The 27400-nt window shown below is 48.0% G+C and overlaps 1 protein-coding gene across 1 annotated transcript in view; it reads left to right on the forward strand.

Moving 5' to 3' along the window:
- lama1 (laminin, alpha 1) overlaps window positions 1-27400 on the forward strand; it is a 406389-nt gene that overhangs the window by 165584 nt on the left and 213405 nt on the right. The window contains exons 7-12 of the mRNA XM_085992396.1: window positions 976-1093; window positions 15151-15329; window positions 16300-16405; window positions 17322-17482; window positions 22977-23117; window positions 25924-26097. Coding sequence (XP_085848522.1) covers window positions 976-1093; window positions 15151-15329; window positions 16300-16405; window positions 17322-17482; window positions 22977-23117; window positions 25924-26097 — 879 coding nt within the window. The remainder of the gene's footprint in view (window positions 1-975; window positions 1094-15150; window positions 15330-16299; window positions 16406-17321; window positions 17483-22976; window positions 23118-25923; window positions 26098-27400) is intronic.

A 27400-nucleotide genomic window follows, 5' to 3' on the forward strand; every position in this document is an offset into this window, starting at 1 on the left:
GCATTGAGTGACAAGTTATCAAGCAAAGCAGCGCAACAGCTCTGACAGACAGAAAATATTTTGTTACCCCTTGTAATTAACAGAGGAAAACTGCCGATTCTGCCAATCCAATATGCAGCTTTGCCGTTGTAGAAAGGCTTCATCGGAGATGCACGAAAGGAATGGCTAACTGCACGCCCAGTATTTGCCCAAATGCAAGAACATTTTGGTTGACGTTGCAACAATGAGAGAATGAAATAGCGTTCTTAGCCTCAAGCAGTGCCTCTCAATCTGGATTAGATTTATCGCCCCCAACTCCCCAGCACGCGCTGCAATAATAAAAGTATGTAATCTGAGTATCGAAGCAAAACTCTGAGGTCCGAGTGAGATGATTAAAAAAAAATTACACGTGTTTCGAAGTTGCTTTTGAATGGGCCAAAGGTTGCAGCATTTTTAAAAATCCAATTTTCTTTGAATTTAGCCACAGAAATTATATTTAATCTTTGTTCCAGTCTGATGTTGCCCCTCTTGACCGTTGCATTCCACCTGAAATAACCAATTTAGCTTTGCTTTCTGGGTTGAATAAACAGAACAGAAATGTAGTTTCCCCCCGCCCCCCCCCCATTCCCCATTCAGAGTTTGGATTCAGGCAAACCAGAAACAGCTGCCGGGCACAACCTTAGTCAAATCAAGTACTCTTGATTAGTCGATGTATGTGCAGCTTTGACACAAGCTGATCTCAATGAAATTACTGCGTTTGGGCTAAAATGGATAGAATCAGACTTTTTTTAAAGTTCAAAGCACTAAGAGGAAATGGTGCCAGACCAAGAAAATAACAAATGCACGTTCAGCAACTCTCCAATCGCATCTACAATGTACATCCTGCCTTTAAGTAATGAATTCTGAATGTCTTTTCCTCCTGGGTTACCAGAAATGTAGAACACTTTTGAGATGAAAAGAAAGTAACTTTTTTTTCTTTTAAATAAAATATTTCAGAGATTACAGTGCCAGTGTGAACACAACACCTGTGGGGAGAGCTGCAGTGAGTGTTGCCCTGGTTACCATCAGAAACCATGGCGGTCTGGAACCTTTACTTCTGACAATACGTGCGAGAGTAAGTAGATCATTTGTAAGTGCATTTAATCAAAGGCCTAGAAATTCAGCCGCACAGCGCCCGTTTTTCGGGCGGTAAAGGGTCGGGCCGATTAGACATCATGAGGGTAATCTGTGTGTGGAGGCGGGAGATGTTGGTAGGGTTCTTAATGAATACTGTGTGTCTGTTTTCACAAAGGAGAGGGGCAAAGCAGACATTGATATCCAGGAGGAGGCGTGTGCAATATTAGATGAAATAAACATAGTGAGAAAGGAAGTATTAAGGGGTTTAGCAGCTTTAAAAGTGGATAAATCCCCAGGTCCGGATGAAATGTATCCCAGGCTGTTAAGCGAAGCAAAATAGGAAATAGCAGAGGCCCTGACCATCATTTTCCAATCCTCTCTGGCTTCAGGTGTGGTGCTGGAGGACTGCTAATGTGTTGTTTTTAATTCGTTTATGGGATGTGGGCGTCGCTGGCAAAGCCAGCATTTATTGCCCATCCCTAATTGCCCGTGAGAAGGTGGTGGTGAGCTGCCTTCTTGAACCGCTGCAGTCCGTGTGGTGAAGGTACTCCCACAGTGCTGTTAGGGAGGAAGTTCCAGGATTTTGACCCAGCGACGATGAAGGATCGGCGATATACTTCTAAGTCAGGATGGTGTGTGACTAGGTGGGGAACTAGGAGGTGGTGGTGTTCCCATGCGCCTGCTGCCCTTGTCCTTCTAGGTGGAAGAGGTCGCAGGTTTGGGAGGTGCTGCCGAAGAAGCCTTGGTGAGTTGCTGCAGTGCATCTTGTAGATGGTACACACTGCAGCCACGGTACGCCGGTGTTGGAGGGAGTAAATGTTTAAGGTGGTGGATGGGGTGCCAATCAAGCGGGCTGCTTTGTCTTGGATGGTGTCGAGCTTCTTGAGTGTTGTTGGAGCTGCACTCATCCAGGCAAGTGGAGAGTATTCCATCTTACTTGTGCCTTGTAGATGGTGGAAAGGCTTTGGGGAGTCAGGAGGTGAGACACTCGCTGCAGAATGCCCAGCCTCTGACCTGCTCTTGTTGCCACAGTATTTATGTGGCTGGTCCAGTTAAGTTTCTGGTTAATGGTGACCCTCCCAGGATGTTGATAGTGGGGGCCATTGAAAGTCATGGGGTGGTGGTTAGACTCTCGCTTGTTGGAGATAGTCATTGCCTGGCACTTCTGTGGCGCGAATGTTACCTGCCACTTATCAGCCCAAGCCTGAACGTCGTCCAGGTCTTGTTGCATGCGGGCATGGACTGGACTACTTCATTATCTCCCTCCCTTGTTTAAAAAGGGAGAAAAGGATCGGCCGAGTAATTACAGACCAGTCAGCCTAACCTCGGTGGTGGGAAAATTATTGGAAGGAATTCTGAAGGACAGGATAAATCTTCATTTAGAAAGACACGGATTAATCAAGGATAGTCAGCACGGATTTGTTAAGGAAAGGTCGTGTCTGACAAACATGATTGAATTTTTTGAGGAGGTAACAAGGAGGGTAGATGAGGGTAGTGCGTTTGATGTAGTTTATATGGACTTTAGCAAGGCTTTTGATAAGGTTCCACATGGCAGACTGGTCACAAAGTTAAAAGCCCATGGGATCCAGGGCAAAGTGTCAAGTTGGATTCAAAACTGGCTCGGAGACAGGAAGCAGAGGGTAATGGTTGATGGGTGTTTTTGTGACTGGAAGGCTGTTTCCAGAAGGGTTCCACAGGGCTCAGTACTAGGTCCCTTGCTTTTTGTGGTATATATCAATGCTCTAGACTTGAATATAGGGGGTATGAGTAAGAAGTTTGCAGATGATACTAAAATCAGCTGTGTGGTTGATACTGAAGAAGGAAGCTGTAGACTGCAGAAAGATATCAATAAATTGGTCAGGTGGGCAGAACAGTGGCAAATGGAATTCAATCCGGAGAAGTGTGAGGTAATGCATTTGGGGAGGGCTAACAAGGAAAGGGAATACACATTAAATGGTAGGACACTGAATAGTGTAGAGGAACAAAGGGACCTTGGAGTGCATGTCCACAGATCACTGAAGGTAGCAGGCCAAGTTAAAAGGTGGTTAAGAAGGCATACGGAATGCTTGCCTTTATTAGCCGTGGCATAGAATACAAGAGCAGGGAGGTTACGCTTCAATTGTATAAAACACTAGTTAGGCCTCAGCTAGAGTACTGCGTGCAGTTCTGGTCACCACATTACAGGAAAGATGTGATTGCACTAGAGAGGGTACAGAGGAGATTTACAAGGATGTTGCCGGGAGTAGAGAATCTTAGCGATGAGGAAAGACTGGATAGGCTGGGTCTGTTTTCCTTGGAACAGAGGAGGCTGAGGGGAGACCTTATTGAAGTGTATAAAATTATGAGGGGCCTAGATAAAGTGGATAGAAAGGACCTATTTCCCTTAGCAGAGAGGTCAAAAACCAGGGGGCACAGATTTAAAGTAATTGGTGGAAGGTTTAAAGGGGATTTGAGGGGAAATTTCTTCACCCAGAGGGTTGTGGCGGTCTGGAACTCACTGCCTGAAAGGGTGGTAGAGGCAGGAACCCTAACCACATTTAAAAAGTACTTGGATGTGCACTTGGGATGCTCTAACCTGCAGGGCTACGGACCAAGAGCTGGGAAGTGGGATTAGGCTGGATAGCTCTTTGTTGGCCGGCGCGGAAATGATGGGCCGAAATGGCCTCCTTCCGTGCTGTAACTTTCTATGATTCTATGATTCTCCAATATGGCGGGCAGGGAGCGGACACTCATCACGAGCCGGATGTGTGCCGCCCGTCATATTGGTAAAGGCCAAATAATCATCAGGCAGTGCCCATGCCTTTCCATATGCTGATAAGGGAACAAATGCCTTTTTTAGGCCCCCCCGCCACTGCAAGATTGGTTTACCCTGAGGAAGCCGACACTGGCTGTACTGAGAAAAACCAGGTCTACAAGCGGCCTAACTGTACCCCTCCCAACCCCACATTCAAAGAATGTGGGCCGCTTCCCGTAACTGCCCCCCCTCTTCCCCCCCCACCCACCACTGAGACCGTCACCACCGCTACCTCCTCCCAGCCGCCACTACCTCACGACCTGATTACCTCACCACCCTCTGCTTTACCGACCCGGTCGCGCCCCCCATCCCCAATGGCCCCCTATCCTTTGAATCACTTACCTGAGGGTCGCTGCTGGCATCCCAGTAGCCCAGTCTGCACCGGCGAGCTGCCCGTTACTGTCTGCAGTTCATTGGCTCAATGGTAACAAGGCCTGAGCCCAATATCGGGTGTGCCTCGGGCCTCACCATTCAGGCACAGAGATAGTTCCGCGTGGCCAAAAAGGGCGAACGGTTTTGAGAGGACATGTAGTGAAGGGTTCTTTCCACTGGTTGGAAAATGGGTACAAGGGACATAAATTTAGGATCAGCACTATGCATAAAGAGAAGAACATAAGAACATAAGAAATAGGAGCAGGAGGAGGCCATTCGGCCCTTCGAGCCTGCTCCGCCATTCAATGAGATCATGGCTGATCTTCTGCCTCAACTCCATTCACCGGCCCTATCGCCATATCCCTTGATGCCCTTACTAGTCAGAAATCTATCGACTTCTGTTTTGAATATACCCAATGACTGAGCCTCCACAGCCCTCTGGGATAGAGAATTCCAAAGATTCACCACCCTCTGTGTGAAGAAATTTCTTCTCATCTCAGTCCTGAATGGCCTACCCTTTATCCTGAGGCTGTGGCCCCTGGTTCTGGACTCCCCAGCCAATGGAAACATTCTCCCAGCATCCACCCTATCAAGCCCTGTAATAATTTTGTAAGCTTCAATGAGATCCTCTCTCATTCTTCTGAATTCAAGAGAATACGGGCCTAGTTTACTCAATCTCTTCTCATACGACAGTCCCGCCATCCCAGGAATCAATCTCGTGAACCTTCGTTGCACTCCCTCTATGGCAAGTATATCCTTCCTTAGGTAAGGAGACCAAAACTGTACACAGTACTCCAGGTGTGGTCTCACCAAGGCCCTATATAATTGGAGTAAGACTTCTTTACTCCTGTACTCAAATCCTCTTGTAATCAAGGCCAGCATACCATTTGCCTTCCTAATGGCTTGCTGCACCTGCACATTCACTTTCAGTGACTCATGTACAAGGACACCCAGATCCCTTTGAGCATCTGCATTCCCCAATCTTTCACCATTTAGGTTAGAATACTTTTTTCTCACAAGAATATGAATTGGATTCCTGCTAGTGGCTGTTGAAGCTGAGTCAATCACAGCATTTAACAGGGATTTAGACAAACACTGGAAGAGGGGAAAATATTAAAGGGTCTGGGGAAAGAGTAAAAACATTGGATCAGATTAGATGCCTTCAATACAGAGCTAGCACTGCAAAGACACAATAGGCCGAATGACACAAACTGAAATTTCTGAGTTCACGGGGGTAAAATTCAACTTCCGTGGGTTGTCCGTTATACACCCATTGATCTCGAGAGGAAAATCGGCCAGGATCTATAACGGGTGGCCGATCCAATATCCAGTATGGTTTGCACCCATTTCCAGTTTAACCTCGTGGTTACTGTCTATAGTTAACGTGCTGTCATAGTATCAGCTGTGGCTCAGTGGGTAGCACTCGTGCCTCTGAATCAGGAGGTTGTGGGTTCAAGTCCCACTCCAGGCACTTGAGCACAAACATCTAGGCTGATACTCCAGCGCAATACTGAGGGAGTGCTGCACAATCAGAGGTGCAGTCTTTCGGATGAGATGTTAAATTAAGGCCCCCGTCTGCTCTCTCAGATGGATGTAAAAGATCCTATGGGAGCAGGGAGTTATCCTCGGTGACCTGGCCAATATTTATCCCTCAATCAGCATCACAAAAAAGCAGATTATCGGGTCAGTATCACATAGCTGTTTGTGGGAGCTTGCTGTGTGCAAATTGGCTGCTGCGTTTCCTACATTACAACGGTGACTACACTTCAAAAAATACCCCATTGCCTGTAAAGCGCTTTGGGTCGTCCGGTGGTCGTGAAAGGCGCTACATAAATGTAAGTCTTTTATATGGAGTGGAATTTATTCACAACACCATATTGTTGCTCAGCAAACGTGCATCATTTTCTTTGCTCAGGCTGTTTTTGTTAGAAGAGAGGGGATTACGGGGTGATTTGATAGAGGTGGATAAAATTGTTGAAGGGATGGGACTGTCTGGGCAGATAGAAACTGACTGTTTCCTGTGATTGAAGGGTCTAGTACAAGGGGACATCGATATAAGATTAAATGTAAGAGATTTAGGATAGAGAGCAGGAGAAACTTATTAACTTGTTAGAAACAAAGGGTTCTGAGGCCGCGGAATGCGATAGCGAAGTTAGTGATTGAAGCCGAGACCATGTCTTGAGGCGTTTCGATAGAGTAGATAGGGAGAAACTGTTTCCATTGGCAGGAGGGTCGGTAACCAGAGGACACAGATTTAAGATAATTGGCAAAAAAGCTGGGGGGAGGAAGGGAATTTTTTTTCCTCAGCGAATTGTGATCTGCAATTTTGAGATCCCCCCGCCGCCCCCCCCCCAAGGATCTGTCCTTGGCCCCCTCCTATTTCTCATCTACATGCTGCCCCTCGGCGACATCATCTGAAAACACGGCGTCAGTTTCCACACGTACGCTGACGACACCAGCTCTACCTCACCACCATCTCTCTCAAGCCCTCCGCTGTCTCTAAGTTATCAGACTGCTTGTCTGACATCCAATACTGGATGAGCAGAAATTTCTTCCAACTAAATGTTAGGAAGACTGAAGCCATTGTCTTCGACCGCCCCACCGCAAATTCCGTTCCCTAGCCACTGACTCAAAACACCTCACTGGCAACTGCCTGAGGCTGAACCAGATTGTTCACAACCTTGATGTCGTACTTGACCCCAAGATGTGCTTCCGGACCCATATCCTTGCCAACACTAAGACCACCTATTTCCACCTCCGGAACATCGCCGTACTCCGCCCCTGCCTCAGCATGCAGGTGCAACAGGCGATTAAGAAGGCAAATGGTATGTTGGCCTTCATATCAAGGGGGTTCGAGTATAGGAATAGGGATACCTTACTACAGCTGTACAAGGTGCTGGTGAGACCGCATCTGGAGTATTGTGTACAGTTTTGGTCGCCCCATCTGCGGAAGGATGTTCTTGCCATGGAAAGAGTGCAACGGCGATTCACCAGGCTGATACCTGGAATGGCGGGAATGACCTACGAAGAGAGATTAAATAGTTTGGGCTTGTACTCACTGGAGTTTAGAAGATTGAGAGGGGATCTCATCGAAACATATAAAATTATGGCAGGCCTGGACAGGCTGAATTCAGAGAGAATGTTTCCAATGGCCGGGGAGCACAGAACCAGGGGCCACAGTCTAAAAATAGCGGGCAAATCATTTAAAACAGAGATGAGGAAGAATTTCTTCACTCAAAGAGTGGTGAGCCTATGGAATTCCCTGCCACAGAGGGCTGTGAAGGCTAATTCAATAAATATTTTCAAGAGAGAATTGGATATATTTCTGAAGGCTAAGGGGATTAAGGGTTACGGAGAAAAGGCGGGGACGGGGTACTGAACAGTAAGATCAGCTATGATCTCAGACGAAGATCAGCCATGATCTCATTGAATGGCGGAGCAGGCTCGAAGGGCCGAATGGCCTACTCCTGTTCCTATCTCTATGTATCTATGTAGCTCATCTGCTGCTGAAACCCTCATCCATGCCTTTGTTACCTCTAGACTTGACTATTCCAACGCACTCCTGGCTGGCCTCCCATATTCTACCCTATGTAAACTTGAGGTCATCCAAAACTCGGCTGCCCGTGTCCTAACTCGCACCAAGTCCCGTTCGCCCATCACCCCTGTGCTCGCTGACCTACATTGGCTCCCGGTTAAGCAATGCCTCGATTTTAAAATTCTCATCCTTGTTTTCAAATCCCTCCAGGGCCTCGCCCCTCCATATCTCTGTAATCTGCTCCAGCCCCACAACCCTCCGAGATATCAGCGCTCCTCTAATTCTGGCCTCTTGAGCATCCTCGATTTTAATCGCTCCACCATTGGTGGATGTGCTGTCAGCTGCCAAGGCCCTAAGCTCTGGAATTCCCTTCTAAACCTCTCCCCCTCTCTACCTCTCCTTCTTCCTTTAAGACGCTCCTTAAAACCTACCTCATAATAAGAACATAAGAAATAGGAGCAGGAGCAGGCCATTCGGCCCTTCGAGCCTGCTCCGCCATTCAATGAGATCATGGCTGATCTTCTGCCTCAACTCCATTCACCGGCCCTATCGCCATATCCCTTGATGCCCTTACTAGTCAGAAATCTATCGACTTCTGTTTTGAATATACCCAATGACTGAGCCTCCACAGCCCTCTGGGGTAGAGAATTCCAAAGATTCACCACCCTCTGTGAAGAAATTTCTTCTCATCTCAGTCCTGAATGGCCTACCCTTTATCCCGAAGCTGTGGCCCCTGGTTCTAGACTCCCTAGCCAAGGGAAACATTCTCCCAGCATCCACCCTATCAAGCCCTGTAATAATTGTGTATGCTTCAATGAGATCCCCTCTCATTCTTCTGAATTCAAGAGAATACAGGCCTAGTTTACTCAATCTCTTCTCATACGACAGTCCCGCCACCCCAGGAATCAATCTCGTGAACCTTCTTTGCACTCCCTCTATGGCAAGTATATCCTTCCTTAGGTAAGGAGACCAAAATTGTACACAGTACTCCAGATGTGGTCTCACCAGGCCCTATATAATTGGAGTAAGACTTCTTTACTCCTGTACTCAAATCCTCTTGTAATCAAGGCCAGCATACCATTTGCCTTCCTAATGCCTTGCTGCACCTGCACATTCACTTTCAGTGACTCATGTACAAGGACACCCAGGTCCCTTTGAGCATCTGCATTCCCCAACCTTTCATCATTTAGGAAATACTCTGCCTTTCTGTTTTTTTCTACCAAAGTGGATAACTTCACATTTATCCACATTATATTCCATCTGCCATGTTCTCGCCCACTCACTGAGCCTGTCGAGATCCCCTTGAAGCCTCTTCACATCCTCTTCGCAACTGACACTGCCACTTAGCTTTGTATCATCAGCAAATTTGGAAATGTTACATTTAGTCCCCTCATCCAAATCATTGATATAGATTGTGAAACGCTGGGGCCCAAGCACCGATCCTTGCGGTACCCCACTAGTCACAGCTTGCCATCCTGAAAAAGACCCGTTTATCCCTACTCTTTGTTTTCTGTCTGTTTAACCTATTCTCAATCCATGCTAATCATCTGCCCTAATATCTCCTTATGTGTCTTGGTGTCAGATTTTGTTTTATAACACTCCTGTGAAGCGCCTTGGGATGTTTTACTACGTTAAAGGCGTTATATAAATACAAGTTGTTGTTGGAATTAATTGCCTGAAAGGGTGGTGGAAGTAGATTCAATGGTGACTTTCAAATGGGATGTGGACATGGCCACCATTCTGCTACATAACATCATTTGAAAATTTCTTTGAAAATTAATTGGGTAGCACACTCAAAAATCAAATCTGAAGTGAGCAGTGCTCTGGCAGACAATTTCCATACAGCTAAGTGCAGGTTGTTACATAGTGGAGGAAAAAATTGTGGGGTGTGGGGGGACGTAGGCCTAGAAATTCAGTTGGCTGCGCCAGCCGTTAGCGCCTTAGGAGGAGTTGATGTCGGGCGCTAGGCGGGTAGCGCCCGGGCGCAGCGCGAACTGCGCCTCGCCCCAACTTCACTAGAGATTTAGCGCCGGCGCAAAGTCTTTGCGCGCGCTCAGCTGCGCGCGCAGATCATGACGTCATTTCCTCGTGCAACGCCCTTTGTGCGCCCCCAACCGGAACTTCAGTCGCGCCGCCCCATTGTGCGCCTGGCGCCCCTAGCGACTGTTAAGTGGAACGGTGCTCAGCCGATGCGGGGCGCGGGGGCCGCAAATTAAAGGGCACTCATCCTGCAATATAAAAGGCTGCCATTTTGCAGCACACCTTCTTGCGAAACGGATCTTTGGAGAGAGACCAAGGTAGATAGCTTTCTGCTTTGGCCCAACACTCGGACAGGTACTTCTGGCTTCAGGCCACAGCTTTCAAAAAGTTTTTGCCTTCATTGACATCTCACTGTTTGCCAGCATATTATGGGGGCTGCAATGGGTGTCAACGCTGGCTTTCTCAATTACATCCAAAGGGCTCACAGACGCCGTGAGAGAGTGGCAGCCCTGGTTAGACGGAGAGGGGGCAACAGGCGTCGGCAAAGGAGGCCTTACCCACCCAGGGTATACCGCCAGCAGTTCTCCTATCTCAACATGTCTGAGGAGCAGTGTGTTCGGAGGCTGCGATTCAGAAGGGAGGTGGTCACAGAGATCTGCCAGCTGCTTGCCGTTGATCTGCAGCCACAGCTGAGGAGCAGGACGTCTCTGTCGGTGGCAGTGAAGGTGACGGTGGCTCTCAACTTTTATGCCACCGGCTCCTTCCAATCCGCTACTGGGGACATTGCCAACATCTCCCAGTTCGCCGTGCATTGCTGCATCCGCCAGGTGACCAATGCCCTTTTCAAAAGGAGACGTCAGTTCATCTCCTTCTCCATGGCCCTTGACAAGCAGCAACAGCGTGCAATGGGCTTTGCAGCATTCGCGGGCTTCCCCATGGTGCAGGGCGCCATTGACTGCACGCATGTGGCTTTGCGGGCACCTCTGGAGAATGCCGAGGATTACCGCAACCGGAAGGGCTACCATTCACTGAATGTACAGCTGGTGTGTGACCACAGGCAGCTCATCCTAGCTGTCAATGCCCGATTTCCAGGCAGCAGCCACGATGCCTTCATCCTGCGACAGACTTCTGTGGCAGACATGTTCCAGGCACAGCCTCGCCCACGAGGATGGCTTATCGGGGACAAAGGCTATCCTTTGTGTACCTGGCTGATGACCCCGCTCCGTGCGCCCAGCACCCCTGCTGAAGAGCGATACAACGAGAGCCATCAAGCGACCAGGAACATCATCGAACAAACAATCGGCGTCCTGAAGCAACGGTTCCGCTGTCTTGATCGTTCCGGTGGAGCCCTGCAGTATTCTCCGGAGCGAGTCTCCCATTTCGTGGTCGTTTGCTGCATGCTGCACAACCTGGCTATCCGCAGGACTCAGCCACTGCCACCACAGATTGGAGGACCACCTCAGGAGGAGGAGCAGGAGGAGGAGGAGGAGGACCAGCACAGGAGGGAGGCACAAAGTGCAAGGGCCGCCCGTCGCCGGCTTATTGAACGTCGGTTCTAGGCCCCCTCTCAGGGACTGGCTTGTGCCAATGTCAGCAGATGAATGTAGCCGCTCCACAAGCCCTCAGCCGAGCAGGGCAACCAGGACTTAACCAAAAAACCATGCACACTGCAATTTAACAACAAAAATTTATTGAAAACCTCTGCCCTTCCCACATTACATGCTCATGTGGAGAAGCCCCCTCCAAAAACACAAAACTACCAGTCTTGGCCTTACAAAAAGAAAGAAAGACACCAGTCTCGGCCTTACACAAATAAAGATAGACACCAGTCTCGGCCTTACACAAATAAAGATAGACACCAGTCTCGGCCTTACACAAATAAAGATAGACACCAGTCTCGGCCTTACACAAAAACAACTGCACCAGTGTCGGCCTTCCAACAAGCACCAGGCATTTGTGCATACCTCTACTTTTTGGCCTGCGAGGGCGATGCCTTGCGCATCCTTGGCTGGCCCCTGCCCGCCCTGCTGCTCCTCCTCAATGGGAGCCCAGTGGCTGCAGCAAGGCTGGGGGAAGGCTGCTGAGGGGCAGATGGCGAGACGGCAGATGCCCTTGGGGGTCGGCCTGCACCAGCTCTGGCCTTGGAGTGGCCGGCTGCTGACTGCTCCAACTCTGGCTGGGCGGCAGCAGTGTGTCCAGCAGCTCCTGGCAGCTGCAGTGGCGGAGTGGCAGTGTCGGCTGCAGGAATGGTGGCAACCTGGCAGATCGCAGGTGCTCGCTGGTCGCCTGACACATTGGCACTCGCATGGGCCAGCACTGCAGCATGCGCAGCAAACAGCTGAAGGACAGACTGCTGGGCTGCTGCTGCGCGGCGAGTGCCCTGGCGATGCCTGGCTGATCCAGCGAGGGTGGCAGCAGTTAGTGCCCGTGTGGCCCTGGTCTGTGTCCGCATCACACCAGCCAGTGAATGGACAGCACGACTGAGCACTTGGCTAGAAGCCGACTGTGCTGCCGCGAAGTCCTGCACACTCCTGGCCTGTGCTGCATTGATGTCCTGCAGACTCCTGGCCTGTGCTGCATTGAACTGTTCCAGACTCCTGGCCTGTGCTGCACTGAATTGTTGCAGACTCCTGGCCTGTGCTGCCCCGAATTCCTGCACACTCCTTGCCAGTGACTCTATGGAGTCAGGCATCCTTCCCACTGCAGCCATGAGCTCAGTGTGCCTGCGCTCAGCCTGGACGGCCATTTCCTCTAGGAGGCGCACCTCCTCTGCGCTGACCGTCGCAGGACTGGAGGCCGCACTCACCCTCTGGGGAGAAGTCCGCCGAGCTTCCCCACCCCTCCCGCATTGCTGCAGGCCGCTGGGCCCCGGAGCTTCACTCTCCTCCGACCCTTCCCCCCGGCTCCCCTCCAGGGAAGACGTGTCCCCTACATCGCCATGGGCTGGCACGGCTGAGGGTGGCACTGATGGGCTGGCTTCCTCTTCCTCCTCCTCGTCTTCCGAAGGGCTGACAGTGGCAGCTTGAGGGCCCGCCTCCTCACCTGGCGATTCACCATCTGAAAGCAGGAAGGCACAAGAGTAGCTTTAGAGTGAGGACAGGGCGGCAGCGAGGGAGGCATGAGTGGTGCCATTCACCGCATTGGTCGGACAGTGGCAAAGGATGCTGATCTGATGCGCAAGTGGAACGAGAGAGGTCCAAAAGGTGATGCCCTTACCATTGGTGCCCAGAACAGGGTCGGCATCTCCAGTGGCGACGGGGCCAATCAGCCGGCCTCCCATAATGCGCTCCACACGCTGGTCGAGGTCGGAGAGCTCTGAGGTCAGGACGGCCTCCCCCGGTCTCAGTTTGGTTGCGCCGGTTGTGCGCAACCTTGGCCTGCAAGAGAAAGGACGGCCTCTAAGTACAGTGTGTAGCCCTGATCTTGTCTGCACTGCCTCCCATGGTCGAATAGCTTGGACAGTGTGTAGCCCTGATCTTGTCTGCAATGCCTCCCATGGTCAAATAGCTTGGACAGTGTGTAAAGTGCTGAATGTGCAATTGATTTTCATGCCAGGCCCATAGCTGCTGGATGAGGGCTGGCCATTAGGGCTTTCAGGTCCCTTTGCCCATAATGTGAGGTGCACATGCAAGGATGAGGAGGACACTGGAAAGGGTACTCACCCTGACAATCCGAGTGAGGTCGTTGAACTTCTTCCGGCATTGTACAGGAGTCCTGGCAACCACGCTGTTGGAAGACACCCTGTTGGACACCTCCCTCCAGGCTTTCCGGTAGGCGCTGGGCAGCGGCCTCTTGCCACCTTCTGGGTACAAAACATGGCGCCTGCGCTCCACTCCGCCAACCAGCAACCTCAGGTCACCGTCACTGAAGCGCTGCGCTCTCTCCCTGGCCTTCTCCATAGTCCTGGGCGTTGTACAGGTGAAGCTGAAGTGGTCAGGCCTAGGTTGAGGGCTTCAGTGTGCAGGGCGTGGCAGGCAAACAAATACACCCTCCCCCTTTAAGAGATGACCGGCGCCAGAGTGTCTGCCGTCAATCAAGAACTCGCCGCACCTGCGCTGCGCCCGGCCTCGGGGCTATCGCTCAGCACCGCCGGCTTAGCACCTAAAGATAGTCGTGCATCGCCTGTTTTTGCGCAGCAGCAACCTCTTGGGGCGATGCGACTGAATATCGGCGAAGGGGGCGCGACTTTGCGCCGGGCGCAAACTTTAGCGGCCGCCCGACTTTACCGCCCCAAAAGTGGCTATACTGAATTTCTAGGCTGTAGTTACTTAATGAATGATAGTGAATTAGCTGAGGGAGAGGCAGATAGACAGCTGGGAATGGTCTTAGACCCAAGTTGTTATGATCTGGAATACACTGCCTGAAAGGGTAGCAGAAGCAGATTCAATAGTAACTTTCAAAAGGGAATTGGAGAAATACTTGAAGGGGAAAAATGTGCAGGGCTTTGGGGAAAGAGCAGGGGGAGTGGGACTAATTGGAGAGCTCTTTCAAAGAGCCGGCACAGACGTGATGGGCTGAATGGCCACCTTCTGTGCTGTATCATTGTATGTCAGCATGTTAGATAGGAGGTTTAAGGAGTAATAGGGTATTGGAATAAGGTATGCACATGGATTAGGACTATTGCTCTAGTGGGTGGGGGGGATAAATATCAACACGGACTAGTTGGGCCAAAATACCTGCTTCTGTCTTGTACTTTCTAGGTAGTTCTATGCGTTGTAAAGGTTCAGTTTGTTGTTAACTTAATTCTAACTAAAGTAACAACACCCCTACCCCCCCCCGCAAATAAAAGCTACAGTTTTCTTTATTTAGAAGTAAAAATTAATGTAATGTGTAATTTGATGTTTGAATATAAAGTGATGCCAGTTTAATTATTATCTTCTACATGTGAGCCGTAAAAGAATGAAACTTCAGAAGAAGGCATTCGGTTGTGTGACCATAATGTAATCCTAAGATATGGAAATATTATGTTTTGTGTGTTTTGTCAAGCAGCTGTTGTACTGCACAGACACAGTGACGTAAGAAAACTACTAGGCACTTGGTCTGAGTATTAAACAAAGCTTTAATCAACAGTTTTTCAACATGGCGATCTAGTTGTGTCCTTCACTAGTTCCTGTTAAAGAATGTCCTGAGCAAGCTGGGCCCATGCCCGAGTATTTATACTCTCCCTGGACAGCGCCACCAGCAGGCCGCCCAGTATTACATCATAAGCCATTTCCACATGAATAACAAGATTCATGTCACACAGTTATTTTTCATGTTTGGATCAGTGATGTTTTTTGGTAGCTAGCTTTACGTACCGAAATTACCATAGGTTTGATTTGAGCATGAAATGAAGACGCTTATCTCAATTTCCACTCTTTTTTTGCCTAACCAGAGTGCAATTGCCATGGCAAAACAGAGGATTGTTACTATGACCAAAGTGTGGCTGATCGCAACCAGAGTTTGAACACCCTCGGCCAGTACATCGGTGGCGGTGTATGTGTTAATTGTACCAACAACACTGCAGGTATCAACTGTGAGACCTGTATTGATGGCTTCTACCGACCGTACAAGGTAACTGCCGCATGAAGCAGAATCCTTTCATCTCACCCAGTTCCCCTGGCACAAAGAGTCACTGAGCCAACTATCTCTACTTTCAGTTTCAGCCTTCTAACACTGTGTCTCTGATATCGAAGTTATGCATTTCAAACCACAAACTATGGCCCAAAATTTGCATTCGGAGGTTTCCCGTGGGCGGATGCCTCCAACCTGTAAAAATTTTTTACGAATTTACCTGGAGGTCCGGGAGGTACGGAGATTCGCACTATTGGGCCTCTCCGGGTCCGCGCGGGCAGAGGCCCACGTATCCCAGGGGCGCAGGCGGTTCGCAAGCGCCCCTGGGATCACGTGGGCTGGCCCAACCAATAAAAGAAGGGGAATTCCCATTCATACTTATGGGAGTTGCGTATGTACGGAACTGTCATAAGTATGAATGGGGATCACTTAAAAAATACACAAACACATGAAATAAATTTTTTAAAAATTACATATTTAAAATTAATTAAAATGCCATTTAAATGTTTTAAACAAAAATTTCATTTTAAAAATGTATATGTTTTAACGGGGCTAAAAATAAACTTTCCTTATTGGACAGGGTTTTTTAACGTATAAATGAGTGCTAAAATTATATTTTTCTATTTTTCAAAACTTATGCCTACTTTTACCAGGCGTAAGAATTTCACAGGCTTCAGCAGGCGGAAGTTGGGCAAATAGCGCAACTCTCCACCCGCAGAGGCCCATCTCCCGGGGATGCGGAGGATGCTTAAACCTGAAACTTGCGCGGCCCCTACGGGCGCGTACGCACCCGTAGAGGTCGCAAAATACGGCCCAATTACCTTATTAAAATATGTTTTCTTCATATTTTTAAATGTATTGGTAGATTTCTTTTAAATCAGGATAGATTTCAAGTTATTAATTAAATGACGAAAAACTGAAACAAGTAGAAGTTTGGTTTGGTTTGCTTATAATGTTGATGTATTTGTAGGTCTCTCCTTTTGGCCGTCATCCTTGCTTGCCATGTGGTTGTGACCCAGCAGGATCTACAAATTCTACTTGTGTGAAGGATGACAGTCATGCAGTCACAGAACGTGGTAAGTTGATATAAAAATGTGGTTTCTTAACCCTATTTACATAAATCTATTCTAGAGAGGGTACAGAGGAGAGTTACGAGGATGTTGGCAGGACTGGAGAATTTGAGCTATGAGGAAAGATTGGATAGGCTGGGATTGTTTTCTTTGGAACAGAGGAGGCCGAGGGCAAACTTGATTGAGGTGTATAAAATTATGAGGGGCCTCGATAGAGTGGATAGGAAGGATCTATTTCCCTTAGCAGAGGGGTCAATAACCAGGGGGCATAGATTTAAAGTAATTGGTAGAAGGATTAGAGGGGAGTTGAGGAGAACTTTTTTCACCCAGAGTGTGGTGGGTCTGGAACTCACTGCCTGAAAGGGTGGTAGAGGCAGAAACCCTCAGCGCATTTAAAAAGTACTTGGATATGCACCTGAAGTGCTGCAACCTACAGGGCTACGGACCAGGTGCTGGAAAGTGGGATTAGGCTGGATAGCTCTTTTTCAGCTGGCACGGACACAATGGGCCAAATGGCCCCATTCTGTGCCATAAGTTTCTATGATTCTATGGTTCATCAATAGACCTTTATGTATTGAGAGACTTAGAAGAAGGGCCAATGCTATAGTGCACGGCAAAGTCTTAGGAATATAGGAGAGTACAGGACTGTAACAGACTCTGCAATCTTACTTGGCTAGTCCCAAAATCTAATACCTTTCAATGACCCAATCTCTCAAGTATATCCAATCCTCCTGTACTTTATTCCGCACTGTCTGCCTTTGTTGCCTCCCGAGGCAGCCCATTCCACACTTTCGGTATCCACTGCGTAAATTAGTTACATCTAGAAGAGATTTGTGTAAGTTCTTTGTTACGTTATACAGCGTTATTCAGATAATTTTGTACATAAATCTCCATTGATTGATGTCTAATTTTTTTGCACTAGGTCTTTTCCCTGGTCAGTGCCACTGCCGAGATGGTTACGCTGGGAAGATGTGCAACCATTGCGCTTTGGGCTTTAAAGGCTTTCCCAATTGTATGCGCTGCAACTGTAGTATAGTCGGCAGCATCAATGACGACCCTTGTGCTGAGCCATGCCAATGCAAGGTTTGTAGACGTCATGTGACAATATATCTCCTCTTTACATTTTCTTCAAGAGAAAACAATACAGGGTAGATGCTGAGTGGCTGTTTCCCCCGGCTGGAGAGTCTAGAACTAAGTGGCAAAGGGCTGGATTTTACCACTGGAGGCGGGATTGCTGGGAAAATGGGAAAAATTGGGAGCGGGTCCCAACCCTGCTCCCAACCCGCCTCCGAACCATCTTCCTGGGAGGCGGGTCCCCAACTTGCGCAGGGACCCGTCTCCTCAAGGCGGGAAGGGGATTAGAGCCAATTAACTGCCTATTAACAGGTAGTTAACAGGCAGTTAAGAGGCTTTTCACCATTTTACGCCTGCTGATGCGGGCTTCCCGACATCGGGAAACTCCGCCGGGGTCAGTGAGGCAAGCAGTGGGTCTGCGGGGTGAGAGGGGTCGAAAAGTCAGCTGTAGAGGTGAGTGATGGGTGCAAGTGTGGACAGGTAAGTATGAGAGGTGAGTGTAAAGTGTTGGAAAAAGTTTCCTTACCTTTGCTTCTTTCTGCAGGCTTCAACCTTTGAGGATCCGGAGGTGCCTCATCTCAACGGCAGAGATGACAGAATGGCTGCTGCATTCTCAGATGTAGCAGCCATCTGCTTTCTGCTGAGGAGAGGTGTCTTGGTGAGCCTTTGTGCAAGGGCTCACCTTAGAACAGAGATTGTCAGTGTTTGACAGCTTCTCAAAGCTGTCAAATGCTGACAATTCATCTGTCAAAAAATTTCGACAGATGAAACGTCATGCGCTGACGTCCTCTGTCACCGGCTTTCCCTTAATTGGCCGGTAAGCCCGCAGGTCGGGCTTAACAAGGCCAATCAAGGGAAAATAGCGTGGGTTGGTCAGACGTCGCTGGGAGCGGGACTGAAACCCGGAAACCAGAAGTCCCGCCTCCAGCACGTCTCCATTGAGAAAATCCAGCCCATAGTCTCAGGATAAGGGGTCGGCCATTTAGGGCTGAGATGAGGAGAAATTTGTTCACTCAGAGGGTGGTGATTCTTTGGAATTCTCAACCCCAGAGGGCTGTGGAGGCTCAGTCGTTGAGTATATTCAAGGCTGAGATCGATAGATGTTTGGACTCTAGGGGATATGTGAATAGGGCAGGAAAGTGGAGTTGATGTAGAAGTTCAGCCATGATCTTATTGAATGGTGGAGCAAGTTCGAGGGGCCGAATGAACGATTCCTGCTCTTATTTCTTGTTATGTTCCCTCAGTACTGCACTGAAAATTGTTTGCTTAATTTCTGTAATAGGGCTTGCCCCCACAACATTCTGTTTAGAGGCAAGAGTTCTACCACTGAGCCAAGGCTGACACTTAGGCCTGGAAATTCCTGGGGCCTGCTTTGCCGGCATCAGTGTAGCGGTGCGCAATTCCTGGCCGCTGTCTCCAAAAAAAGAAAGACTCGCATTTATATAGCGCCTTTCACGTCCACCGACGTCCCAAAGCCCTTTACAGCCAATGAAGTATTTTAGAAGTGCAGTCACTGTTGTAATGTAGGAAATGCGGCAGCCAATTTGCGCACAGCAAGCTCCCACAAACAGCAATGTGATAATGAGCAGATAATCTGCTTCAGATGTTGATTGAGGGATAAATATTGGCCAGGACACCGGGGATAACTCCCCTGCTTTTCTTCGAAATAGTGCCCATGGGATCTTTTACGTCCACCTGAGAGAGAGCAGATGGGGCCTCGGTTTAAAATCTCATCCGAAAGACGGCACCTCCGCCAGTGCAGCACTCCCTCAGCACTGCACAAAGGCCAAAAGCCAGAAACCCCGTCCCAAATTCCGGGGACAAGGTCATTTGTGTATCTGCTGCGAACCGATCCGTCCTTCCCAGGCAGAGTGGGCTCCTGAGGCCCAAGTGAGCCAAAGGAAAACTTTCTTTTGAACTCTTGGTTCCCAGTGGAACCACTCAAACCAGAGAGGTGCAGGATTCAATTAGTGCAGCCCTCCGGAAGGGCCAGCGAATTGTGGAAAACAAACATCTCCTCATCCACCAGGATCTCAACAACATCCCTCACCATTGCTTGAAGTCGCCTAAGCCCTTTTGGACCCACGCGCTTAACTTTCGGCAATGCGACTTCAACCCTGATGAAGTTTGGAAAGCCAAATTGAGTTCACAACAAACACCTTGTGAAAAACATAGAAACATAGAAGATAGGAGCAGGAGTAGGCCATTCGGCCCCTCGAGCTTGCTCTGCCATTCAATGAGATCATGGCTGATCATCCAAATTCAGTACCCTGTCCCTGCTTTCTCCCCATACCCCTTGATCCCTTTAGCCTTAAGAAATATATCCAACTCCTTCTTGAATATATTTAATGAATTGGCCTCTACTGCCTTCTGTGGTAGAGAATTCCACAGGTTCACCACTCTCTGGGTGAAGAAATTGCTCCTCATTTCTGTCTAAAAGGCCTACCCCTTATCCTTAGACTGTGACCCCTGGTTCTGGACCCCCCGACCATCGGGAACATCCTTCCTGCATCTAGTCTGTCCAGTCCTGTCAGAATTTTATAATTCTGAATTTTAAAACCCCATGCAGAAGGTCCCTGGGCTTCCAGCTAACCACACAAAACCATGCCCGATGTGGATACTGGATGCACAAATGGAAAATTCAAAGTCTCCAGTGTGCGACTGTGGTCACCCAGAGCAGGCCGTGGAACATATAACGACTCTATGCCCGATTCACAAATACAAGGGAGGCATCACCACCAACAACAATAACTTGTATTTATACAGCGCCTTTAACATAGTAAAACGTCCCACGGCTGCTGCACAGGAGTATTTTAAGACAAAAAATTTGACACCCGAGCCACATAAGGATAAATTAGGGCAGGTGACCAAAAGCTTGGTCAAAGAGGTAGGTTTTAAGGAGCATCTTAAAGGAAGAAAGAGAGGGAGAGAGGCGGCGAGGTTTAGGCAGGGAATTCAGAGCTTAGGGCCTAGGCAACAGAAGGCACGGCCACCAATGGTTGAGCGATTATAATCAGGGCCGCTCAAGAGGGCAGAATTAGAGGAGCGCAGATATCTCGGAGGTGGGGGGAGGGTTTGTGGGGCTGGAGGAGATTGCGGAGATAGGGAGGCTCACAGCGATACACTCCGCTACTCCAGATGCAATTATCTGGCTTAACCACCTAAACTGTAAATTTACAGTTGTTGCTCTACATCTACATCAGCCGTACGAAATAATAATAATAACCGCACTCTAGTGAAGTTTCGGGGCCTTTTGAAGGACTCAAAGGGACTTAGCACAGATCTCACCTGAGGCCTTTCGAGGGTGTGAAGGCAGGAATTTCCCGGGGTCCAGAAACTTGCGCGACATGCCCTTTGGCATCGGGGAACGGGTGGAAGATCCATCCATGGCACGCCCCCTCTCTCCACACCCCCTTCCTGGACAGAATTCCAAGGTCAGGTCAAAAAGTGGTGGATTCCTGGTAGAATCTGGGAGGGGGAAACAATATATTGGCCTCCCCCCCACCCTTCCCCCCCCCCCCCCACTCCCCAGTGTAACTATTACTTACTCCCTCTCCAGCCCCAGGAATTTTAGGACCGTAGTTTAAAGAAAATAATTTGGAAATGCTCAGCTGTCCCAATACCAGCTACACAATGTGTGGACATCTTGGAGGGAGAAGAAAGGATTAAAATATTCATATTCCAAAGGTTGACTTCAGTTGATGCCATGAGAGTATATTTTAATTTTAAACGTGTTTCTAGAATGTCACTCTTCTATGAGTAATGTGCAATAAATCAGAAAATGCTAGAGATGCCCATAGGCCAATCAGCACTCTTCCAACACAGTTTAATTATGTTTTAACATCTCTTAAAGTTCAGAGAATAAGGGGATTTAATTGGGGCATACAACAGGCGCAAAGCATACCAGCTTAGCAGTGGGACGGCCCGCAGCCAATCTGCACAGGCGTTGGTCCCACTTCTAAATCCGTGGAGTTCACTTTATAGACGTCGCGGATGAACCATTTTCAAAATGAGTTCCTAATGAGCAGGGCAGCCATCGTTCAGGATTCATCAGCACCCACCCCCGCAATCGCTATCGAAAATTCAGTATTAAAAGTCCGCCCGAAACCCCTCCTGTAACCTACCGGGTCAGCCTTGGCTCAGTGATAGCAGTCTTGCCTCTGAGTCAGGAGGTTGTGGGTTCAAGTCCCACTTGCATAGGAATATAAGAATTTGGGGCAGGAGTGGGCCACACGGCAACCTAGAGCTTGCTTCGCCATTCAATGAGGTCATGGCTGATCATCGACTTCAACTCCACTTTCCCGCCTGATCTCCATATCCCTCGATTCCCCTAGAGTCCAAAAATCAATCAATCTCAGCCTTGAATATATTCAACGATTCAGTATCCACAGCCCTCTGGGGCAGAGAATGCCAAAGATTCACAACCCTCTGGGTGAAGAAATTCCTCCTCATCACAGTCATAAATGGCCGACCCCTTATCCTGAGACTATGCTCCCGAGTCCTGGACTCTCCAGCCAGGGGAAACAACCTCTCAGCATCTACACTGTCAATGCCCTCTCAGAATCCAATTTAGCAACGTAAGCACATAATCTAGGCTGACACTCTAGTACAATACTGAGGGAGTGCTGCACTGTCATAAGCGCCGTCATTTGGATGAGACATTAAACCGAGTCTGCCCTTGCATGTGGGCGTAAAAGATCCCACGGCACTATTTTGAGGAAGAGCAGGGGAATTCTCCCAGGGGAGTCCTGGGCCAAAATGTATCCCTCAGCCAACACCTAAAAACAGATTACCTGGTCATTATCACATTGCTGTTTGTGGGACCTTGCTGTGCGCAAATTGGCTGCCGCCTTTCCTACGTTACAGCAGTGACTACACTTCAAAAGTAATTCATTGGCTGTCGAGTGCTTTGGGCCGTCCTGAGGAGCACTTCCGGCAAGGCCGGCAGCCTGATACGGCTCTTCCCTGTCGGATGAGCTGCACGTGACCAGTGCCAACAGCCACAATTATCTGGATAAGGCCGAGGACCAATTTCTATTGATCCTCGCCCCTCTTGATTTGGGCGCACGTTGCCAACTAGACGAATATTTGCCCCTAAAACTCCAGAGTCTAGAAATTGCTGTCTGCAATATTAGTGCAGTGACGCTTATTGCACGTTTCTCTGTCCACTGTTTTAATGGGTGTTGCCCAGTGACCACTGTTCCCCCTTAATTTTATTTGGGTGCGCAGTCCATTTAACGGACTGTGCGGCCCATTCAGAATGTCAAGTGTCCCATTGAAAAGCCGGTGATTGGCCAGCCCGGGACCTCCAGACACACGCAACTTAACAGGAACATTGCCAGTGACATGTTACCTGGCGCGTTTGACCATTAAAGGAATGAATGTTCACTGCTGGAGGGTTGCGAATGAGGTTTGTTATTATAAACACGTGGTATAAATCATACAATGCACTGCCGCCAGCAATTCATTCTCGGACCAAGACTAAAACAATTCTGAATTACAGAGAAACGTGGAGGGAGAGAACTGTGACCAGTGCAAGCCAGGGTTCTACAATCTGCAGGAGAGAAATCCTGAAGGCTGCACAGAATGTTTCTGCTTTGGACTCTCTGGTGTTTGTGAAAGCATTTCCTGGCCTATTACACAGGTGAGTGCTAACTGGTTAACTATGCTTGATTTACATTTGCCAAATATTTGACCTTGCGGAGTTGAACCATGCAGTGCCCTCGCTTAAATTGGAAAAAGATGAAGATGGATGTTTTGCAATCCATTATAAATCCTGCACAGTGCTCGTAGCTGGAGTCAGCAGAATAGTGCAAGATGTAGTTTAGCTCTACACTCTTTCTTCGTAAGCGCTTTAAACATTGTTGTTGCGGATTTGTAAGCTGTCACTATGCTGAAGGTTATTAAATCAGCTGTGTTTATAGTTGTCTGTTACTGTGTTGCAAAATTGCTTAGCAGGACCCAGCCTATTAACTCTCCCTTTAAACTGTGAAGCCACACAGAAGAAAATTGCAAGCATTTTATGACATTTTGGTGTCTGTAAATTGCCTTGTAGCCTTCTCAGCCATTGCACAGAAGTCTTGGACTTAATAAACGCGCAAGAATTTTTAGAACCAGGTAAAGGTCTCTCGGCCCAAACAAGTACGAAATGGAATTAACTCCCGAGCCATCGGGCAGGAGGAAGGGAGGGTTTTCACTTGTAACAGAGCAGGAGATGCTTGACCTGTGTTCTTCAAGTTTCATTTAATCTGGATATTGGCTCCAGTTTGCCAATATGCCATGCAGTGATTGGAATGATTATTAGGCAGTATTATGAGTGCCATGCAAAGGTATTTATATTTAAAAATTCACCTTAAAATTAATAAACTTTTCAATCAAACTAAAAGATGTAAACCTTAATTGTTGCTGCAATTATAAAGTTTTGTTTCACAGTTTAAATGAAACTCATCGCACCATCTCTTACTCTTAACTCATTCTTTTTCAGGGCATCAAAGCACTGGAACTCCTTACCCCCCCTTAGTCCTTCCTTTGACCTTTATCAGGGTCTTATATAATCTACAGACATTTAAAATCCGCTTGGTGTCACCCAACGTCTATAACTGATTTATACCTCTTCTCCTTTTCTATCATTTCCATACTTGGTAACGTCCTACGCTGTGGACCTTGACCCCCTTCATATCGATTTCTCAATTCCAAGGCAGTTTGATCAAAATCGAACCGTAGGCTTTTTGTATGGACATTGGGCGATAAATTAGACTTCCGCCCGAAGGGGGCGCCATGCAGGCAGAGTGTCCGCTGCGCTCCTCCTCTCCCCCCCACCCGTGCCCCCATTTGTGCTGGGGTGAGGCCCAAACCAAATTCAGGATTGGACCGCATTTAAAGACCACTGGTGAGCGTCAGGCGTCAAACGACCGCCCCCCCCCCCCCCCACTGCGACTCGCCGGCTATGAGAGGGCCAGAAATCAGTTTGCTCCTACGCTGAACCGTCTGGCAAATCAGGTCTGGGGTGGTGGGGGGGGGGGTAGGTGGGGCAGAGGTGATCCCGGGGAGCCTCGAACAGACCGGCAGTGGGCCAGAGTTTTTCTTGGGGCCCAGGGTGAGCTGCTCCTGGGCCCGCAAAAAATCAAAACTCAAAATTTCCTGAGCCGTTTGTGGAGCAGCCTCTAGCGATTAGGCCGCGCATGCTCCACCCATTTGTGGCCCCCATTTTGCAATCGTGGTCCTACAACCATTATAGGACCCCCTATTTCCATATTTAAGCAGCCTTGCGCTTGTTTCGGCTGGGCGTTCTACTCGCCTATTTACGAGCCTGCCTGAATTTTGCCTCGGGCAGGCCTTGGGTGTAAAGGGGGCAGATGAGGTATTGCACCAACGCTCCTGCCCACCTGCTCCCCAGACAAATTTCAACTGCTGGCTGCCCATATTTCAGGCCCCAAACGGCGGCTGTGAGTTGAATTTCTCCCCCATTGTTTATTTAATCCCAAGTAACTTTGCTCTGACGTGCGATCTAAATTCCTCCTGCTTTCTGGAGGATTGATTTTGTAAATCGAAAACCTTTCAAAGCATTGAAGTTAAAGAGTAGAAGTTTCATGTCCGACTAATCCAGTGTTCCGTTTAAATCAGCTGTCCCAAGAAACAAAAGGACAGGGACCTCCCTTATTCTAATCACTGCACTAATGGTTGGGTCGGTAATTCCCCTGCCTGAACATATAAAAAATCAATTTGATTGAAATATGTCCAAAAGAAAGATAATAAGAACATAATAAATAGGAGCAAGAGTAGGCCATTCGGCCCTTCGAGCCTGCTCCGCCATTCAATAAGATCATGGTTGATCTTCTACCTCAACTCCACTTTCCTGCACTATCCTCATATCCCTTGATTACCTTAATATTCAAAAATCTATCGATCTCTGCCTTGAATATACTCAACAACTGAGCCTCCACAGCCCCCTGAGGTAGAGAATTCCAAAGATTCACCACCCTCTGAGTGAAGACATTTCTCCTCATCTCAGTCCTAAATGGCCGACCCCTTATTCTGAGACTGTGACCTCTGGTTCTAGACTCCCCAGCCAGGGGAAACATCCTCCCTGCATCTACCCTGTCAAGCCCTGTAAGAATTTTGTATGTTTCAAAGATATGTGACTCAAGCATGTTCCCATTCTGAATATTTGTTTTTTTCAAACACATTGAAGTGATTGATTGTTCATTCCACTGAGCGACCAGTTTGTTATTTTTAACACAGATCTTTGTATGGTATTTAAGTACTGACTTGTTGTAAATAAAGAATTCCATAGATGTAGTCCAATATTGGTTATCATTTAATTTGTACATCATTTTCATCAGCATTGTTGACCCATTGGTGAATGGCATTAATTATATTTGTACCTGTGCAGAATCTTGTAATTAACAATGCAAGACAAATATTGCACCATTTACATTTTTATTCTGAAGGTCATGGATGTTAATAGCTGGCAAGTGACTGATCGTCAGGGTATAAAGAGGGTGCGACCCTATCAGGATCTGTTTGATGGCCCCAACCAAATGAGCATTAACAACACCGAGGCTAGAAAATCTCTGCCTGCTTTGTATTACTGGACAGCTCCAGAATCATACTTGGGTAATAAGGTAAATCGATTTTTTTTTAAAAGTTTAAATTGAACCCTTTATTTTGAAATTGAAATTTAAAAACGTGTTTTGAGATTATTGCCTTGACTGGCTGATGAGAAAATGGCCAATAAAGTTTTATTTATAAAGGAAAGAATTAACTTTGCTTGGGGAGACAGTTCAAGTATGGAGAGCGACACCATTTTAGCGACATGCCTTAAATTTAGTAGAAAATGCCGTAATACACTCACAATACAGGTAAATGTACTTCACGTGTACATTCACTTAACAAACAGTCCAAAGATGTGCGAGTTAGGTTGATTGGCTATGATAAATTGACCCTTAGTGTTAGGGGGATTAAATACGTGGGGTTACGGGGATCGGGTGGGATATGTGTTGGTGTAGGGGTTACGGGATCGGGTGGGATATGTGTCGGTGCAGGCTCGATGGGCCAAAATGGCCTCTATCTGCACTGTGGGGTTTCTGTGATTCTGTGATTCTGTGAAACATCAACCACCATTCAGTGACCAAGGAAGTAAAGCACTCACAGTGAACAAAAAGTACTCGCGCACACTGTTTTTCATCTGATGAAAGGTCATCGACCTGAAACGTTAACTCTGTTTCTCTCTTCACAGATGCTGCCTGACCTGCTGAGTATCTCCAGCATTTTCTGTTTTTATTTCAGATTTCCAGCATCTGCAGTATTTTCTTTTTGTATTACTGTTTTTCATCTTAACCATTTTACAAGCAAACGCATAAAGAGGTTAAAGTAGACGCATACGAATACTGTACAAGTACTGCAATCACACGCCCAACAAATGTCTATTAATCATTTTTTATTTACTAATCAGAAATGCAATTAGCCACACCTGGATTCCCAGTTAGCCACATGTGTCCAGTGGCTAATGTATTGGACGACACTGATCGACAACCCCCTTCACCCCATAGAATGCGACCACCCAGTGAAAGCTCCGTCCAGCCGATACCTCCTTTCTGCAGGCATTGCCCCTGACAAATATTGCATTTGCCACTGGTTGTAAATTGCAGACTGCCTGCTGTGACAAATGGTTCCTATGGTGGATTGGAAGGATGTGATGGCAGGAAAGCTTCATGAATTCCTGTTCCAGATGTTGTCTGCGGGTTATCCCGCAGCAGATGCCACATACTCTGTGGCAGCCACCCCTTGTGAAGCAGAAGCTCGAAAGACAAGTCTCTTCTGGCATGTCCAGGTCGAGGTGGCGGGTTCAATAAACACAGATTCGGGGTAGTGATGGTGCAGGCAGAATGTTTCAAGTCTTGTTGCACCTTCATTTTTGGCTCCTCA

The sequence above is a fragment of the Somniosus microcephalus genome, chromosome 7, assembly GCF_052327205.1.
Source record: "Somniosus microcephalus isolate GS21.2 chromosome 7, FLI_Smic_1.0, whole genome shotgun sequence".
Lineage (NCBI taxonomy): Eukaryota > Metazoa > Chordata > Chondrichthyes > Squaliformes > Somniosidae > Somniosus > Somniosus microcephalus.